The 19,802-nt window shown below is 31.1% G+C and overlaps 2 protein-coding genes across 2 annotated transcripts in view; both read left to right on the forward strand.

The window, feature by feature from the left end:
• The window catches only part of LOC139501573 (glutathione S-transferase kappa 1-like), a 32,011-nt gene that overhangs the window by 1,736 nt on the left and 10,473 nt on the right, over window positions 1-19,802 (forward strand). Inside the window, exons 2-5 of the mRNA XM_071290691.1 lie at window positions 1,400-1,484; window positions 1,835-1,938; window positions 3,943-4,071; window positions 4,589-4,624. Of these exons, the coding sequence (XP_071146792.1) occupies window positions 1,400-1,484; window positions 1,835-1,938; window positions 3,943-4,071; window positions 4,589-4,624 (354 nt within the window). The remainder of the gene's footprint in view (window positions 1-1,399; window positions 1,485-1,834; window positions 1,939-3,942; window positions 4,072-4,588; window positions 4,625-19,802) is intronic.
• Window positions 10,087-19,504, forward strand: LOC139501572 (uncharacterized). The gene is made up of 11 exons (XM_071290690.1): window positions 10,087-10,183; window positions 11,016-11,187; window positions 11,577-11,695; window positions 11,906-12,177; window positions 12,534-12,655; window positions 13,834-14,175; window positions 14,537-14,650; window positions 16,120-16,357; window positions 16,844-17,033; window positions 17,818-17,951; window positions 18,844-19,504. Exons 4-11 carry the CDS (start codon window positions 12,016-12,018, stop codon window positions 19,189-19,191), a joined length of 1,650 nt encoding a protein of 549 aa, XP_071146791.1. The 5' UTR covers window positions 10,087-10,183; window positions 11,016-11,187; window positions 11,577-11,695; window positions 11,906-12,015; the 3' UTR covers window positions 19,192-19,504.

The following is a 19,802-nucleotide window of genomic DNA, read 5'->3' on the forward strand; positions in this document are numbered from 1 at the left end:
AAAAAAACTGAACTTGTGTTTAAAGTGAAGATAGTGTTGCCTGATACATCCCAATGTTCATAATCATGAATATGATAGCTGTTTTAAGGAAATTCGTGACTCGTGTGATGAAATAAACATTTTGCTGCGAATTTTTTCCAATCAATAACAAAGTAAATAATCCAATCATAAAAATAACGGGTAAACTTGGCCCATGATCAACTCGGACCACAACAAGATGAAAAAGCACACTCAAAATCATGTCACAAAAAATAAAATGAAAAAATAAAATAAAATGAAAATACCGACCTACTATACTATTTTTTTTTAAAGCATGTATCCTTAAACAGAAAAATATTTTGTTTGGCCTTACAATATAACAATTAGTGAGATGATCAAAGACATTATAATTTTACCTATAATATTATCAGCATTTTTCTCTCCAGTTTTCATGTTTTTGGGTAATAAAAAAAGCAGTTATTTTATATAATTAAGATTAGGTCTTAATTAGCATTAAAAGGGTCTCCAGAAAATCTTGAGTATATCCAAATTTAGTTATTTTCCAAATGTATTGTTAGTTTTATTCAGAAGAGCAATCAAAGTAATTGGAAGTTTTTTTTTATTGGAGAGTCTCTGAGCATGCTGATATTTTTAACTACATGTTTACCTCCTTTTTTCAAGGTCCATTAAGATATGCAGAATGATGCAATTAATCTCTGTTAATATTATTGTGTCTGAAAGATATCAATTTAATTTGAATATAATATCCCAAGGTTTTTACTATTGGGAGTCTTTGACACATTCTTAAACAACAATGTACTTTAGTAGAAAACTGTTGGTAATTCACAGAGGTGAAGGGTCATTCCACATTGGATGATTATTGTTTTATTGAGGGAAACGACATTGAATATTGACCATTTTCAGAACATAGTTTCTAAATGCTGTGGATACATTTTATTCAAGGGATACCAATTTTCAAGGATTTCATGGATATAAACAATGTCATGAATGTAGGTACAATTTAAAGAAATTTTAAAAGAAATACAAATTACACTGGCATAACAATATCAACATGATCAAATAGCAACAACAGTCTGTACCAAAAACTTTTTCAACTACTAGTCCGAAGACCAATATTCTGACATTTCTTTTATTGGTCCAAACAAAGTTTTGCAAAAACTTACTAGTCCGATTGAAATTTTACTAGTCTAGGGCATCGGACTAGTGGCTAATTGTGCAGACTGCAACAAAACTGAATTTTTCCTTCAAATGGTACCCATAAAATTAAAAGAATCCTTAGTAACCATGGTAACCTTAATCAATTAACTTTTGAATTGCGACTTAAACCAAATTATTTTAAAAAATAACTGCTTATATGGATGGTCTTGACTGGTAAGAAAAATCTGGTTTATCTTTTCAGGTCCTAACCAGATATAAGTCAGTATGGGGTAACATGGATCTAAAACTTAGGCCTTTTTTTCTTGGAGGTGTCATGAATGAATCCTGTAAGTATTCTTTAATTGATTTTGGTTTTCAAAAATCAGACTTTTATAAACATACTGGAACATTGTTGTTCAGACTGACAGCTTAAAGGCAGAGATTCACAGCTTGTTTTGTGTTCATAAATGCCTTTTTCAGCTCCTCTGACTGCAACAAGAAAATTAGAAAAAAGGTTTAAAAAATTAGGGATACAACTTAAAACCTTGACTTCAACAACCAGGTTAAGGATAGGATTTTAATTTGATTGATCTAGACCTGGATGTTAAACTTTTTTGAACAAAAATGTCATATGATGCTAAAAATGAAAAGAGGAACTAATGTCGCAGTGATAATTATAGTATTTTTTTACACACAGCAAATCGTCCACCAGCTATGGTACCTGCTAAAGGAGCTTACATGATGAAATATGATATTCCCAGACTAGGAACGTATTATCAAGTGCCTATAAAAATTCCAAAGGTAAGTCTAAGATGTATTTGATTTACAGAAACTCCAGCAAGATATGAAACATCTATCATATCCTCTGTAATGATTTGGAATTGTTTCACAGTGTTGGTCCAAGAGCAAGGCTTCCAAAACGGTCATATATTCCGGACTTGACCGAAACTTTCATAAAAAGTCTGGCTGCTCTCAGCCTCAAACGGTCAAATAGAATTAGTTTGTTATTCAAGGCATTTTTCATAAAACGGTCATTTTAATTTTGATCAACTATTGATCATTAAAAATGTACGTTTGGGGCTTTGGACATGTCCGCTTGGGCATACTATTTCACAAAGATATTTTGGTCATAATTGGGTTTATTTACAACAGATGCAGCATATTTAAGATACTTTGAAGTGTCTCAGTTAGTCTAATTATCTGGGTTCATAAATGTACGGCTTGGTCTTAAGCTTGTGTACATCAATAAAAAGTAGAAAAAACATGTTTTCTTTTATTTAAATAACAACAAGCTGTCATACAATTATCCCTTCAATAAGTTATATTGAAGCCATAAATCATTCACTGATTACAGGTTTGTTACCTTTGATGAGGTGTCCTTAGCTGTCTTTATCAATAGAACTAATGATGCATAACAATGTACATAAAGGTGATCAGGTAACGAGGTCAAATATGTAAGCGTGTACGGAACAACATCCTATTTAATTACGCTTTATAGATATTATTTTAAATGAGCATTCAGTTTAACAAAGTTTCCTGATATTTAAAAGTTATTCTTCAAATAAGTCTATTTATAAATGAATAAGTATGATATCAGATATATATTATTTATTTAACACTGTACATCGTGTTAAATACTGGGGTACTCTAAAACTGAGTATATTTTTATTTATACCTTATTTTCTAAATCAGGTTTGAAAATTGTACAAAGAAAAATGTTATCACTGTTCAGTAGATTTTACACGGTTTAACAGAGAGAAGACAGATTATATAAACAAAAACAAAAAACATGAGAAAGTCAGGTACTTAAGCTGACTGATGCAATGATGGTTCCTGTATTACGATACACAGAAAAATGACACAATACCGAGGATAATATTTAATTTATTTTTAGAATGAAGAAAACAAAACAGTTATAAATAATTTTATTGCATATAACACTTCTAATTACTTAGACACATATATCTTATGCATCCTCTCAGTTACATTTAAGTATCCAGCTGATCATTGACCGTCAAAAATATTTCTTTGTAAAATGTCCGGCTGTCGTCAGGAAATTTTGGAAGCCTTGTCCCAGAGACTTACATTTTTACATAAGGGTGTTCTTTGTGAACATATTTTTCTGAGTTTCAGTGCAAACATGAAAAAAACAACATTGATACACTCTACTTTTACAGTGAAACCTGTTTAAACCGAACCTCTTCGGGACTTAAAATTTTGTTCGGTTTTGGCCGATAATCAGTTTTATCAGGTTCACAACACATACAATTTGGTATGACGTGCTTAAAAACATGTTTGGTTTATACAGGTTTTCGGTTTATGCAGGATTCTGATTATTCAGGTTTCACTGTATATTTCTTATCTTGTTTCAATGACCTTCTGACCTAAAAAAAAAAAACAACAACAACAACAACAACACTACAATAAGACCATTGATGGGGTTCAGAAGAGCAGGATTGTTTTTGCTTTTTGATGAATAATTGTGCGATTCCATAATAGTTGTTCACTTATTTATAGTTATCTAATTTGCAATCATGCCACATCTCATTATTTTTAAATGCCTGTATTGGCAGAATGTAATTCAATTAAAAATGAATAAATTAAACAAACATGATGAAAAAATGAAAAGCAAATATGACACTGACCAATAAAAACCACTGAAGAAAAGGCTCTTGAATTAGGAAAAACACATACATAATGTCCATTTAAGATAATATGTCTTTGATTATTTTGCAAAACTGTAGATTGATCATTTGATACATGTACCAATTTTCATGGATTATGGTATTATTATTTTTTTCACAGAATCCATCTGAAGTAATGTTTGAGAAAGGGTCTCTGACAGCCATGAGATTTATAACAGCAGTAGATATTGACCATCCAGAATGTACAGAAAACCTGTCACGAGAACTATGGATGAGAGCTTGGTGCAGGGTAAGGCTAAACAAATTATGTTATTATAGTAAGGGATTCTTTACAAAATATTCCTATGGATGGTAGGTCAGGTTTTTGTACCCTTGTGCAAGATAGGACTACCTAGTATTATCCAGAATTATAGTTAAAAATGTAAAAATAACTATTTAACCATTCAAATCATTGAATGGTTAACAAAAAGGATGACTGAAATATTGTTTGAAAAAACAGTTTTCTACATTTCCAATTGCCTTTAAATAATTCATGGTTCACCTAACAAACAAGCAAATTCAATATTAGATATGAAGTACACATTCAAATAGTTATACTTTAAACTATCATTTTTAATCATATGTATATCTAAAACAATTGACATATTAGGGTGTTAAAATTAAGAAAAATGAGAATATCAAGAAATTGAAATACATTTACTATATACATTGAAAAATGAGGAATTGTTTTGTCAACTGTATACATTTTAGAAGCATATCAAACATCATTGAAGCAAAGTTTTTATACACAGTTTTGTTTTTGACAGGATGAAGGCATCTTTAACCAGAATGATTTCTTAGAGGTAAGATTATATCATATTTTGAAAGCTTACATGGAATTACTCTTTATGGTCACATGGTTCATTGTTCTATTTTACCACATTTCATTTTTGTCGAGCCTTCGACTTTAGTCGAAAAAGCGAGACATAGCGATCCTACCTTCCGTCGGTGGCGTCCACAAATATTCACTCTGTGGTTAAAGTTTTTGAAATTTTAATAACTTTCTTAAACTATCCTTGAATTGTACGAAACTTGGACAGAAGCTTATTTATGTTCATAAGATAGTATCCAGAAGTAAATTTTGTAAAAATAGAATTCCATTTTTTCCATATTTTACTTATAAATGGACTTAGTTTTTTCTGCCAGGAAACATAAAATTCACTCTGTGGTTAAAGTTTTTAAAATTTCATAACTTTCTTAAACTATCCTGGTAATGTACAAAACTTGGCCAGAAGCTTGTTTATGATCAGGAGATAGTATTTAGAAGTAAATTTTGTAAAAATAAAATTCCATTTTTTCCGTATTTTACTTATAAATCGACTTAGTTTTTCTTCCAGTTAACATTACATACAGTCTGCAGTTAAAGTATTTAAAACATTTTTAAGATTCTAAAACTAGCCTGGATTTTTACCAAACTTGGACAGAGGCTTCTGACAATCAAAAGATAGTATTGAGAGTAATAATTTTATTGATTTTTTTCATCATTTTTGATGAGTGTGTGATTAACAGCAAAAGTAGGCGAGACACTGGGTTCCGCGGAACCCTTACAAATTTTTTAACTCAATACCCATAGTTTCATGAAATGAAACTGAAGATTAAAATATATGCACTAAAAAAACATTAAATCACTGAACAAACTATACCAACTTGAACTAACTCATATCAATAAAAATGGGAAGATGTGGTATGACTGCTAATGAAACAACCTATCCACCAGAGACCAATGGACATCGATGTAAACCACTACCTGCCAACTGTCACTATTTGAGGGGGATTTCCCCCATGAAAGCTCCCAAACGGAAATTTTGATAGAACAACTTTGTCTACAATTTTAAGCAAAACAATCAGTTTTACCATGGCTTTAAGAATGTACAAGTATGAAGAAGCCAAAAACAACATTAAAATACATTTAAAGACACTCTTGAAGGTTTTGTTGGACTATAAGAGCCCTCTTGCAAATTAAACCCCCATAGGTCCAGGACATTTTGAAATGTTGCATGGTATGTAAGCCACTGTATGACACTGTCTGCCTTTAACAATTTGAACACCCCAATAGCTTATAGAAGGCCCTTGCATGACAACATGTGAAACATCTGAAACAAGAAATAGACCAACCAGCTGATTTATACTAAAACAGTAAACAGAAAAGAAAAATGACATAGTAATCAAACAACAGCCTGTGAATTACAGGCTTCTGATTGGGATGTGTATATAAAGAATATTAACATTAAATTATTTAGATTAAGAGTTTATTAAGAATTCTAGAAAATGGAAAGGTTTAGACCATGGGATGTTACTCCAGTGTTGTCATTAGTTTTCTTCTGAAAAAAGGCCTTCTGTTGGCCACATACATTATTGTGACCATGTATCAAATTTAGAATGGAAATGGGGAATGTGTCAAAGAGACAACAACTCTATCATAGCACAGACAACATGGTTACATGTATGGTTACACCCCTGTGATCATGTATGTGTGGTTACACCACTGTGATCATGAATGTATGGTCACACCCCTGTGATCATGTATGTATGGTTACACCACTGTGATCATGTATGTACGGTCACACCCTTGTGATCATGTATTTATGGTTACACCCGTGATCATGTATGTATGATCACAACACTCAAGCACTGTGGTTTTCAAACTTGTTTATGTAATGGTCAATGTGCTGTTACCATTCTGGAATAGTCAATCTAAGGATACTTTTGAAAGATCAATTAAATGATAATTAACACTACATTTACCATTCTGGAATGGTAACACTACATCGACCATTCTGGAATGGTAACACTACATTGACCATTCTGGAATGGTAACACTACACTACATCCACCATTCTGGAATGGTAACACTACATCGACCATTCTGGAATGGTAACACTACATCGACCATTCTGGAAATGTAATACTACATTGACCATTCTGGAATGGTAACACTACATTGACCATTCTGAAATGGTAACACTACATCAACCATTCTGGAATGGTAACACTACATCGACCTTTCTGGAATGGTAACACTACATCGACCATTCTGGAATGGTAACACTACATTGATCATTCTGGAAATGTAATACTACATTGACCATTCTGGAATGGTAAGACTACATTGACCATTCTGGAATGGTAACACTACATCGACCATTCTGGAATGGTAACACTACATCGACCATTCTGGAATGGTAACACTACATCGACCATTCTGGAATGGTAACACTACATCGACCATTCTGGAATGGTAATACTACATTGACCATTCTGGAATGGTAACACTACATCGACCATTCTGGAATGGTAACACTACATCGACCATGGTAACAGCACATTGACTTTTCTGGAATGGTCAAACACTGCTACCACATTGATAATTCTTTGATGCTATATTAACTGTATTTGGAAACAGTATTTAGGGTAATTTAAACAAGCTGAATGTCACTGTCTTTTCTGTAGATGGTATGCAATTTCCAATAATTTCTTGGAACACAAACTAGGAAAGTATGTGTAATTAACTGTACACATCAATATAATCATAATGTGCATTGGTTTGTTTTCATACATGTCTGATGATTTATATAGTATATCTACCTACATGTCCATGTAAATGTTGATACACCTTTTTTAGTTCTATTTTAATTTGAAGGCATACCAAAATTGTCTGTGTATGATGAAGTCTTTTACTATTTCACTTATCAAACCATTAAATGAGAAAAAATGTCACATCATTCCTTGGAATTCCATAATGAAGAGCATTTTAAACAAATCCCATTTTACAGTGTAGCCTTTGCAAAAATGTATCCAAGAATGCATTCAGTTCAGAAGCCAAGAATTAACTAGGTCCCAAATGAGATGAGATTACATTACAGATCTACACTTTGAACAACACAGAAGAGCCACATAACAAGAATCACATACCAATATGTTCTTATAGCTACTAAACAAGAGTTAAATATCCCAGTTATGATACAGCACAATACCTGAACCTTTGATTATTAATGTCTACATTATATACATTTTTAATTTGAAATGCTCTTTTATTCTGTTGAGCATATTCTCATCTGTTGTTATCGATAAAATCACATGTATGAATTTGATAATAATTTATTCATTTGATATATTCTATATGACTATTACACATATTGTACTTCAATTAACTTATAAGTCTTATTCATGATTCAATTTTTGAATAATAATTTTGTTAAGGATGTACTTAGGCAATCTTATGTATAGTTAAATAAATCAAGATTTCAAAATTGATACTTTAAGCTGGAAGAGTATTATAGTTCAGGATCAAAATAAGCTAAAAATATTGATAGGTCATGGAGCTTTTTTTTCAAAATATTTGATTTATAAAATTTGCGGGAAAAGGCTGAATTGGACTTTTACCTCATGTTTGCATTGGTATTGTTTTCGTCTCAAATCAAAAGAAAGAAAATCAAGAATCTGCTCAAATTTTGTCAAATGATCTTTTATGAGCTATAAAGTCTTATGAAAAAAGATAATAGGTCATGTAGGTGTTATGGGGCAAAACATTTTACCTTGTATCATATGGAAAAACATCAAGGAGTCTGAACACTTATTCAAATACCTCACCTAAGTACATCCTTAAAGGTTAAAAATATCAATCAACAAATAGGTCCTGAGACACAATACTTGAGGTTTCAGGTTGCTGGGTTTCAGCATTACTTTCTGTACATATACTATTCAAATCAATTTCAGTATCAAAACTGCTAATATTCATTTCAGAGGTATCTGGGAATCCAGAATCATCTGCAGTATTATCATGATTATCACTATCACAAATATCATTATTATCACTATCACAAATATCATTATTATCACTATCACATATATCATTTTTATCAACAATGGATTCCAAAATATATTTTTTTTTACTCAATAATTTTTTAAGTGTATGTTTCTTTATATGATTGATGATATTATTTACAATTGTATTGTTTGAAATATTGGTTCCATTTAGATTAATGTTAATGTTAATATCTGGACTGAAATCTTCAGGAAGGGTGTTGTCCAGATCCGCTGTGTCCACGGCTTCCTGGCAGTAACTAACAAATGATGATGGAATACAATTTTTTGTAATATCTAAATCTGAAAAAAACAAAACAATTATTAAAACAGTTGCTTTGGTCATGACTGTGTATAACATCAATTAACTAATTATAAAATAGCTTATATTTTAGAGGCTCTTAACCTTTAATCAGTCTGCATCATGATTCCTATGTATTATACTTCTACAATAAACCAGTTTGGAAAAACCTATCACAGCTTTGATTTGTAGAAAACAAGAGTGTACATGCTGAAATGTCTTGTCTTATTTACTAATTATTGATATTATTTTAATAGTCCTAAATATTAAGCTTTACTACAAGTATCACATAAACTTAATGGGATCCAATAAAATAAGGTCAATATCAATTCTGATCTTGATTTGTAAATCACATAATGTTTCAATGTAAACATGTAAATAAGAAAATCGAGAGTCTTTTAAAGAAAAAACTACATCTGGCATAAATAAAAAATTTAATCCTGGTATCTATGATGTGTTAATTTAAAGTAAGATGAGATTTAATGAGGCTGCTGATACTGATAAATCAGACAGCAAAACAACAAAACAAAACTCAACCAGAGATACAAAGTGAATGTATGGTATTCAACAAAAGAGAAATGTTCATATTATATAACAAACTCTATTTTGGCCTAAATCAGCTAACCAGTTTCATATTTATACAAACCAATACTCTACATTTACTCTTACAAAAATGTGTGCTGCTATTTTAATTATATCCATTCTAAACAGAAAACCATATAATCCAGTCACCAAATTATTTTTAGGATACACACCAAATTATTTTTAGGATTCAGCTTAAAAGTATCCATTATACCTATTAACAATTTTTAACCCTTTCCTCCATAGTGACGCCTTTTGACGCCACACCCTTTACTCCTTAATAACGCCTTTTGACGCCTGTGTAGTACCGCAGTTGAAGAACTATGACTCTTATATGTTTGCAGTATACTAAATAAAATTGTATCAAATATGAAAAGGAATATCATAGGAATATCTGACTTAAATTTATTTGATGAAATATTTGTATTTGTTTTTCTCAATGCATTAATACTTGAAAGCATATTTTCATTTAGGGTTGAGATCTCACAAACATGTTTAACCCCGCCACATTTTTGCGCCTGTCCCAAGTAAATATTCCTATGTAAAACTATTACCCATACAACAACTTGAGGCAGCTTATCAGTTATACACATTTTTTTTTCTCCATGAATTATAGGTTCTGTTGAAACATTACCCAAAAAAAGAACAATGGATGACAGGCATTCAGAGAGGAAAGGTAAATATGGAATAGTTCATAAGAATTTTCTGTCAATATGTCTGTCCATTTTCTAATAAAAAAGGGGGGGTATACTGTTTTACCTCTGTCTGTCCTTCCGTCAGTCTGTCAGTCCGTCCTTCTGTCAGTCAGTCAATATTCCGTCCCATGAATATTTTTGTCGCATTTTTCCCAAGAACAACAATACAAGGATTTCTGAAATTTGGTTTCAGGGTTTATCTAAGTCAGCTATACAGTGTGATGCGTTTTCAGATTCATCACTCGACAACTTCCTGTTTACCGAACACTTGCATATTTTTTTTGCGGCGGGGGTATCATCAGTGAGCAGTAGCTCGCAGTTTCACTTGTTTACTATTTATTTTATGAATATATGTATCTGCAAATGTGAAAATTATTTTTTTTATGCATATCACGCATATTTATATATATTTAAAAAAAACTGTTTTTATTTGGATATTCATATATATGCATTAATTATAAAAAAAACCATTTTCTTATACATTATATATATAGTATATACAAATCTTAATTGAAAACAATGTTCAACCTATGATTTTGTCAGATGAAAATTTTATACGTGTGCATGTAACAAATTTCACTGTAGAATGGTCTAAATACAGCACATACAAAATAGTGAAAAAATATATTTTAACAAAACGCATTTGACTAGCAGATTAAACAACTGATGTTCCTAAACCCTGCTGACTGCCATTGAAATATAGGCCACCACATAGCCATCAACATTGAGTAAAACCCATACAGCATCCAAGATTGTGTGAAATGTGTTTTAGGATTTTATATATTTATGGCTAAAATACATTTTATTTTACAGGAAAAATGAAGATTCTTGCATTAGACACACTCCAAGTAGTATTTTGTTGTTCTGTATTTTGCCTGTCAGGTGTGAAAGTTGAAGATCTAGCAATGGCAAGAAACCTTTTCCAAGAAAAAACAAAATCTGAGAGAAGCCAATGTATAATTGACTGGATTATTTTATCTTCAAAGTGAGTTTCAAGACATAAAGTGGTACCTGACACCTTTACTAATATTAATTTGGCTTGTTAATTTTATATTTCCTTAACAATTCCACTTGATTTAAATGGTCAGCTGATTCTTACAGAATTATCTCCCTGTAGTGTAAGTTACCACCTTAAGGGAGTATATCTATTATTTATTTTTACTAAAACATTTTGATAATTAAAATGGCCATATTATTTTAAATCTATAGATACAAAACATGCAATGATAGAAAAAGTTTAATAAAATTGTCTTTCATATGATTGAAACAATTACTTAAAAATGTTACTTTCTTTTTATGGGAATGAAAGAATTTATCACAATATTGTGTTTATATGGCTATGATCAAAAATCAAATCTATGTCTCAATTTTTAGTTCAAGAGGAAGTGAAAGACAATGGATTGTAGGATCGAAAAATGTGTGTCTGAAGGCATGGAGGCTTACCTTAGGAATTCCAGAGTCAACGTTTTATACTATTCAAAAGCAGGTTTTAGGTAGGAATGTTATTTTACTCTTTTTTACCTTTTTCAGAAATGTGTATGAAAACATAATCATAAACACCTATTAAATATCATGAGATTAATTTCAACACACAAATTCTAAAAAGCATACTGTGTCTGTATGTCAACCCTATTTACTTGGTTCAAACATGTAAAAAAAAAAATATAAATTAAGCAATAAAATTTGAACTTTTTTTTTTATAGATGGAAAGGTAACAGCAGAGAAAAGTGGACGACCATTAGGAAGTGTAGAGCCAAAAACATTGACTGCCCTAGCGTGGCTTCAGGATTTTGCAAACTCTTAGGCCGGTTTTATGCCAGACAGTAAGCAGCTTCATCTACCTTGTTGTTTAACAAAATCTTCAGTTTACAGTACAATGGTCAGTGAATTGGAGGGACCAACTTCACAATGTATATCACTGTCTCATTTCCTTCTTGTATGGAGAACAGAACTACGCCATATTGCAATACCAAGAGTAAGTCATGAAGTTATAATTGGAACTGTATTTTATTCATAGAAATGTACAAATTCATTATTGCCCAAGCAAACTATGTTTCCATAAAAAATTATTTCAAGATATATGCAAACACAAGCTTGTTATTTTAAAACAGAGTAGCGAACATAAGATGAAAATTAAAACTTTTTTGTTAAATTTAACTGACTTGGACCTTAATGTTCTTTTGAAAAAGGGGGATATGGATGATTATTTATGATGATGGTCATTGGGAATTTGTTATGAAACGCGTCATATTAGTTTTTTCTTATTATAGATAAATTTGTATCTCCAAATTCATGCAAATCATTTGATATTTTACTTATAATATTTTGCAGAGATCAAGATTTTCAGAATGTAATACTTGTGTTCTTCTGAAAAATGAAATAGAATCTACAAGGAATAAGGAGGTACGGAAGCAGCTGATGCAGCAACGTGATACACATCTTAAACAACAGAAGTAAGTTACTGTTCATTCTTTGAAATATCTTATCATAGGTACTCCTAATTAAATTTATTAGGTATACAGATTTAAAGCACCAAATATTAAATATCCCCCCCCCCCCAAAAAAAAAAAAAAAATAATAATAATAAATAAATAGATAATTAAATAGATAAATAAACAGAAACAAAAATAAAAAAAGTGAATAGCTTCTTGATTCCTGCTAACCAATCTTTTCACATTAGTTCTCTAACTTCAGTTTGCATCAACCTAAAATTATGGAACTTATACACAAATGTTTTTTAACACAAACCACTGATCAAGTTTGAAATTTGGTAAACATTGGTTTCATCTGTTCTGAAGTTATGCCCATTTACACATGGAAAAAATATTAAATTCTTGTTTCCAATCTCCAACTTTAGTTAGTCTCAACCAAATGCCATGAAGCTTACACACAATGCTTATTACCACAAAACAATATCATTGGTTTATGGAAAACAACTTTAGTTGACATTAATGGATCTTATTTGAAATATTATAAGAAGGTTCATACCACAAAATGAAGGTTGGGGTTGATTTTGGGGATGATGGTCCAAAAAGTTTAGGAATTGGGGGCCCAAAACAGGATAATAACTTGTGTATAATTATAAATATTTTGATTGCTCTGAAATTGTTCCACAATGTCTTATACCTCAAGTAGAAGGTTTGTATTCATTTAAGGGGTTATGGTGCTTACACTTTAGGAATTGAAGAGGGACCAAAAACTAACATTTTTGTAATTTCTGGGCAATAACTTGTATGTAAGTGTATGAATCTGTCTTATATTGTACCACAAGGTTCCATATCACAAAAGGAAAGCCCAGGATTGAGTTTGGGGGTTATTGCCCAATTCATGAAGGAGTAAAGCATTTTATTTCTTTATATAGTTATAGGAAGATGTGGTGTGAGTGCCAATGAGACAACTCTCCATCCAAATAACAGTTTAAAAAAATGAACCATTATAGGTCAATGTACGGGCTTCAACACTAAGCCTTGGCTAACACCAAACAACTAGCCTGGCATCCGGGCCCAAACTAGCTGTGCGTTGCAACAAGATTAACCAGGACCCCAGGCTAACCGAACAACAAGTTATAAAGGGCCCCAAAATTACTAGTGTAACATTTTATGTTTTTATTTCTATTAATTTTATATTTCAGATCTGAAAGAGAAAAGTACTACAAACATGCCATGAAGGCCAGGAGGAATCCTGATAAGTACCTATCTATTATCATGGACGCAATGGACCAAGCAAAGACTATGATTCCACATTTCACAGCAACACCAAAGTTTGCAGACGGAATGTGGAAGCTTAAAACCCATCTTCTTGGTGCCATTGTCCATGGGATAGGTGCTTATGGATTTTTTGACATATTTCAATGGCCTCATGGCAGTAACTTAACCGTTTCAACTTTAATGAATATTCTGTTCATGATGAAGGACTCGTTACCTGAAGTGCTATACCTTCAGATGGATAACTGTGGGAGGGAGAACAAAAACCGGTATGATTATTATATTAAGAATAGTGACAAATGCAATGAACAAATAGAAATCTCTAAAATTCCCCATTGTCTTCTTTTGATGTACCTATTTCATAGAAATGAAACTGATTTTGTAATAATTAACTGCTTTAAATAATTCCAGGATTCATAGTTATGAAAATTTTTGAGCTGTTTGATTTTTAAACAATATTTCAACAAGCATATTGTAAATATTCAATCTTCTTAGTTCTTAAAACAATTGGGAATCCAGAATTTGTCATAAATGGGGGACAGTGACGATCATACTTTATTGACTACCTAAAAAAATGTTAACCTTTTGAAGTTTTTATGTCTATTATTTAGCATCAAACAATTTTTTCAGATATCTGATGTCTTTCCTGGCCTTCTTAGTGGAACTGAAGGTATTCAGGAAAATAAAATTAAGTTTCCTTATGGTGGGCCACACTCATGAAGACATAGATCAAATGTTTTCAAGGTAAAGTATAATCTATACATAAGAGTTGAAAAGTATATATTTTTTTTAAAACTTTTTAAAGTCATGACTGTAAAGGTCACATGATGTGTGAGTTAACAAGTAAGGCATATACAAGACATATCAACTAACATAAATGTAGATGTTCATCTTTGTTAACATCTGTAACACCTAGCTACACTTCCTCATCTGTATCAAAGATGTCCACGTTATAGTTCATATTATTCATTCAATTGACTGCATAATACAATGAAACTTATATTCCAAAGTTTAACACTATTCAACAGCATACTGAATTGCTCAAAGCAAAAAAAAACATTTTAAGTTCATTAGACCACATTCATTCTGTGTCAGAAACCTATGCTGTGTCAACTATTTAATCACAATCCAAATTCAGAGCTGTATCCAGTTTGAATGTTGTGTCTTTACTAGCCCCAACTGTTCAGGGTTAGACATCTGCAGTCGTATAAAGCTGCGCCCTGCAGAGTATCTGGTAGATATAGGTTACTACTAATCTATCAATTAATAAAAGCTAGCCATGAATATTATTTGCAGACAAAACAACAAAACACAGACTTTCCTATCAAATTACTATAGTATTAATGAATGGGTGTTTTTATAATGGGTCTGTTATATGTCCAAGGTCTGTAATAATGGTCGAGGACATATAACAGGGCCATTATAAAAACACCCATTTCTTAATACATTTATTAACCAACTGAACAAAAGTGTATGTGTTGCTGCTAACTTGATGTACTATCTTACTCTTTTAATGACAGTTTAGTTTGAACAAAATAATTTGCACTTCACCATTATAAAGCTTTAAATATACCAAATATCCAAGATATTAAGTTGAAAGAGATATGTGTTAAAAAACAGGATGAACAGTGATCCCTTTATATGGTTCTTTAATGTTGGTTGCTTGTTACAAAATTAAATAAAATACAAAAAGGTATTATACTCTTTACAACTTAGTTTTATTAACTTTATTAAAAACCCTAACAGGGCTTAATACAAACAAACTGGGCATTAATACAGGGCCATTACAGAAAAACAGGGCCATTACACAAAAAAACAGGGCCATTACAGAAAAACAGGGCCATTGCAGAAAAAACAGGGCCATTACAGAAAAACAGGGCCATTACACAAAAAAACAGGGCCATTACAGAAAATATGTAGTTTTTAATGAAGTCACATTTGGCAATAATGCACTTTTGGTTGGTTAATAAATATAATTATCTCCACTTGACTTTCAAATGACTTTTTTATACAATTTTAAATCTGTTCTAAGACACTTTAACTTTTTAAAATTCACATTTTTTAGGGTTTCTGTTTTATATTGAATGATAGGTGTGAAATTAATTCAAACTAGATGTTTTTCCAACATGTACAAGAAAAAGACTCCAGACCTACTTCGTATGTTATATATACATGGCTCATTTTGAATTCTTTATAATTTTTTTCAATTTTAGGTTTTCCATTTGGTTAAACCACAATAGTTGTAAAACCATGGATTCACTAATGAATGGATTTCAAAACTGCTATAACCCCAAACCAACCAGTATCAAAACGTGCCAAGTATATAATTATTCTGAATGGATTACTCCCTACCTTGCACCAATGAGTGGGCATTCTAGACACCATGTCTATAAGTTCAAACTAGAAAATGGCAAAACAAAAATGGTCTTCAAAGAATGGACAACTACAAAGGTAATACATTGTTAATATATTATTCACTAGATCCTGGAATATTTACTTCGATCTTTTTCCTTCAGGCTCACCAGATATTTAACAGTGATAAAGTCAGTATCAAGAACAAAAAGTCCTTTATTTTATATATACAAGGCATTTAAAAATTTTGTGACTTGTTTTGTGTCACGCATAAATTCAATTCATATTTGAGATAATTTGGTATTCTTTCTTGGATGAATTACTATTTATCAATTTTAAATTTAATTTCCAAGGTGGAAACTGTCAATTGGTTATACATAAAATAAATTAAAAAAATTAGATGTGGTCTATAAATAGCCGCTAAAAAAAATAAAGTTCACAATTTAAAATGTTTCTTTGTCATTCATTAGGCTCGAAAGCCTTTTACTGTAATTTAATAGAACTATGAAATATCTTTCACTGGTATTATAATTGTCAGCTTAAAATAATTGATGATTACTTTTCATGTTTTAATTTTAATTATAGGCTTGGAGAGAATGTGAGGGCAGTGATAGATATCCCCTATTAAGGCTGCCCACTACTCAACCAAAACTTTTACAACCTAATTTCCAAGATTTAGACAAAGTGGAAAGCTCAATCTTGGGAGCAAGGAAATTTATAGATAAAAAAGATATGATATGGTGGGAGAGATTTTTCCAGGAAAAACATAATGAAGGTAAGGCCTGGTTATTCAGAGTTATTATTATTTATGCACAAACTATTTGTAGACCTGCAGTTTATGACTGTTGTCTTTTATTTAGAATTTCATTTTCCTTATATTTTCCTTTATTTGAGTAAAACAGAGCTGAAAAGAAATTCTAACTTGCTTCCAAGGATGTTTGCTATTTGAATGTATAAGTTCATGGTAAATTTTTATATCTAATAAAAAAATAATAAAAATGATAGGTTAACAGGCATTTTCTCATGCTACAGGTTGTGACAAAATGACACATTTTGTATTGCTTATACACGAAAAAAACATCATTATGTGAACATAAGCTAAACTAAATAATAGAATTGTAAAACAAAATACAAGAATAAAATGCTCTGAGAATATTTAAAAAAAAAGGCAGGGTAACCAGGTGTTTTTCCAGCTAAAATAATAGCAAAATTCCAGGAAATTTCCTTCAGAAAATGCACTATTTTAGAGTTACCTTCCCTTAAAATGTAAATTCAAAAACAATCAAAATAGAGCAAAAGGTAATCTTTGCATGTAAAGATATGAATATTTATGAATTATAATCCTATAAATTAGTTCTTTTAAATGCTTATTCACATTCATCAGCTGTATTCCTGCATCAAAATTTTTGAAAATCTGGAACTTATATTCTTGTTTTTTTTAAATCGAAGAATGAGAAGGACACCCATACTTTTTAAAAGTAGTAATTGTATGCCTATTTTTGGTACATCAAATTTAAACTAGTTATGTGAAATTTATTTCAAATATTTAATGTTTGCAGAACTGGAATATGAAGATGATGACTCGAGTTTTAAACTATTTGAATTGGCCCGATTTGTGGCGCAAAGACCACTTCCTGATATAACAACATTTTCAGTGCCAGAGATAGTAGTAAACAGAGATGTCATGCCACCTGTAAGTTGAACTCTTCATAAGTTCCTCAACATTGCTATAGTTTGCAATAAATGAATATTACATATGAAATATATGAATATCATGACACTTTATTTTACTTTGTTGGTACACGAACTGGAAATAAATATATACAAAAGGAGTAGTTTTGATAAGGCCCTTAAATAGCTCTCTTTTTTACACTAAATTTCAAATTTGGATTTATTGACCACTATCACAATGAATAATAGCTAAAATAGTGACAAGGTACAAACGATGCCTTTTTGTTGAAAATTGAAGTTCTTGTGTTCTGCTGATGACGTCATAAACAGTACTCATTTTTATTGTCCATGAAAAATCAATAAAAATTAGTAAATTTTATGTTTTTGGACAAGAAACCTAAAGCACATATGTAGACAAAATTGATTTTTTGAAAAAAGAGTTTGTAATGACATTTTACATGTTAAACCTTGAATATCTAGTTTCTTGACACCTGCACTCTATGTTTACTGGTCCTAAATTTGGTTAAAATCTGGACAATTTTGTCAAATTTCCTCAAATTCACTTACTTTTGACCTATTTAGGATGAAAAAATCATCGTTTTCGAATAAAACTTTGACACAAATAGTTCTATTTAACTTTCTCACATGTCTTTATGATAACTTAAACATTTTTTACCTCTTACCATTGAACTTAAATCAGGGTCAAATCTGTATACATCATGCATTATACCATTCTTTTTGATTATTTGGTTAATACATGTACAGTAGATTTTGACAACTCAATAGATATTCATTAAAAAATAAAACATATCAAGTACATTTAATCAAACAGATATTACAAATATTCATATTTTTTATTATCTTATAATAAATGTATCAACCATGCACTTCAACTGGTTGCTCATCTTTTTTAGGTTATCCTTGGGAAGAAAACAAAGCCTGCCAAGTCTCAACCAATCATAATGGAGGAAGGTCTCAAGGCAGATGATTTTGTTTTAACAAATCTGGAAAAGTACAGCGATGAGTGGCCACAAATTGGAAAAGTAATTTCAATTTGTGGTCACAATATACATATACTATGGTATAAGGGCAGTAAGTCGACAAGCTGGTCTCCATGCACAATGCCTATTTCAGGACAAAGAGGAAAGAGGGAGCCGTTCATTGAAACAGTAACACGGGACCAAATTTGGAAAAGTGGTTTCCAATTAACCAACAATGGATACCTACCAAAATCTGTCAAGGATGCAATTGACAGATATTGAATAAAATATTTATTTTAACAGATAGAATGCACTTTATTATTTTAAAAAAGTTTATGAATAGCAACTTATTATTTAAAAGAGCCTAGAAGTAATTAAAGTTACCAACCATAATTTGCAATCATAAATAAATGATGATTATATGAATAAAAGGTGATGTGGGAAAGGAGTCAATAAAACAGCAACATCTGTTACGAAAAAAACTCATCATTTACCACAAACACTTCATAGCAGCTGTACTATTAAAAGACACTTAGTATTCATGAAAAGCACATTGAAAATAAAGTAGCAATCCATAGAAGGTGATTTAAATTCCTGTATTTGTTTTAGTTGTGTAAAAATGAAAATTTAGATGTGGGCAGATTGGATCTAGTATTGATAGTTGTCTACAATATGAAATTGTCACCCATTCAAAGTGGTAAATTTAATTTTTCATTCATTGGGTTCCCAGTATACTTTTTATAGAACTGCCCTTTCCCACTATAAGTCAAATAGTTAATCTGATGCAGGTGAACTGAATTAAGATGTGGTAAGATTGCTAATTAGACAACTCTCCCCCAGACAACAGATGTCATAGAATTTAAAAACTATAGGTCATCCTTCAACAATGAGCA

The sequence above is a fragment of the Mytilus edulis genome, chromosome 13 (genome assembly GCF_963676685.1).
Source record: "Mytilus edulis chromosome 13, xbMytEdul2.2, whole genome shotgun sequence".
Classification (NCBI taxonomy): domain Eukaryota; kingdom Metazoa; phylum Mollusca; class Bivalvia; order Mytilida; family Mytilidae; genus Mytilus; species Mytilus edulis.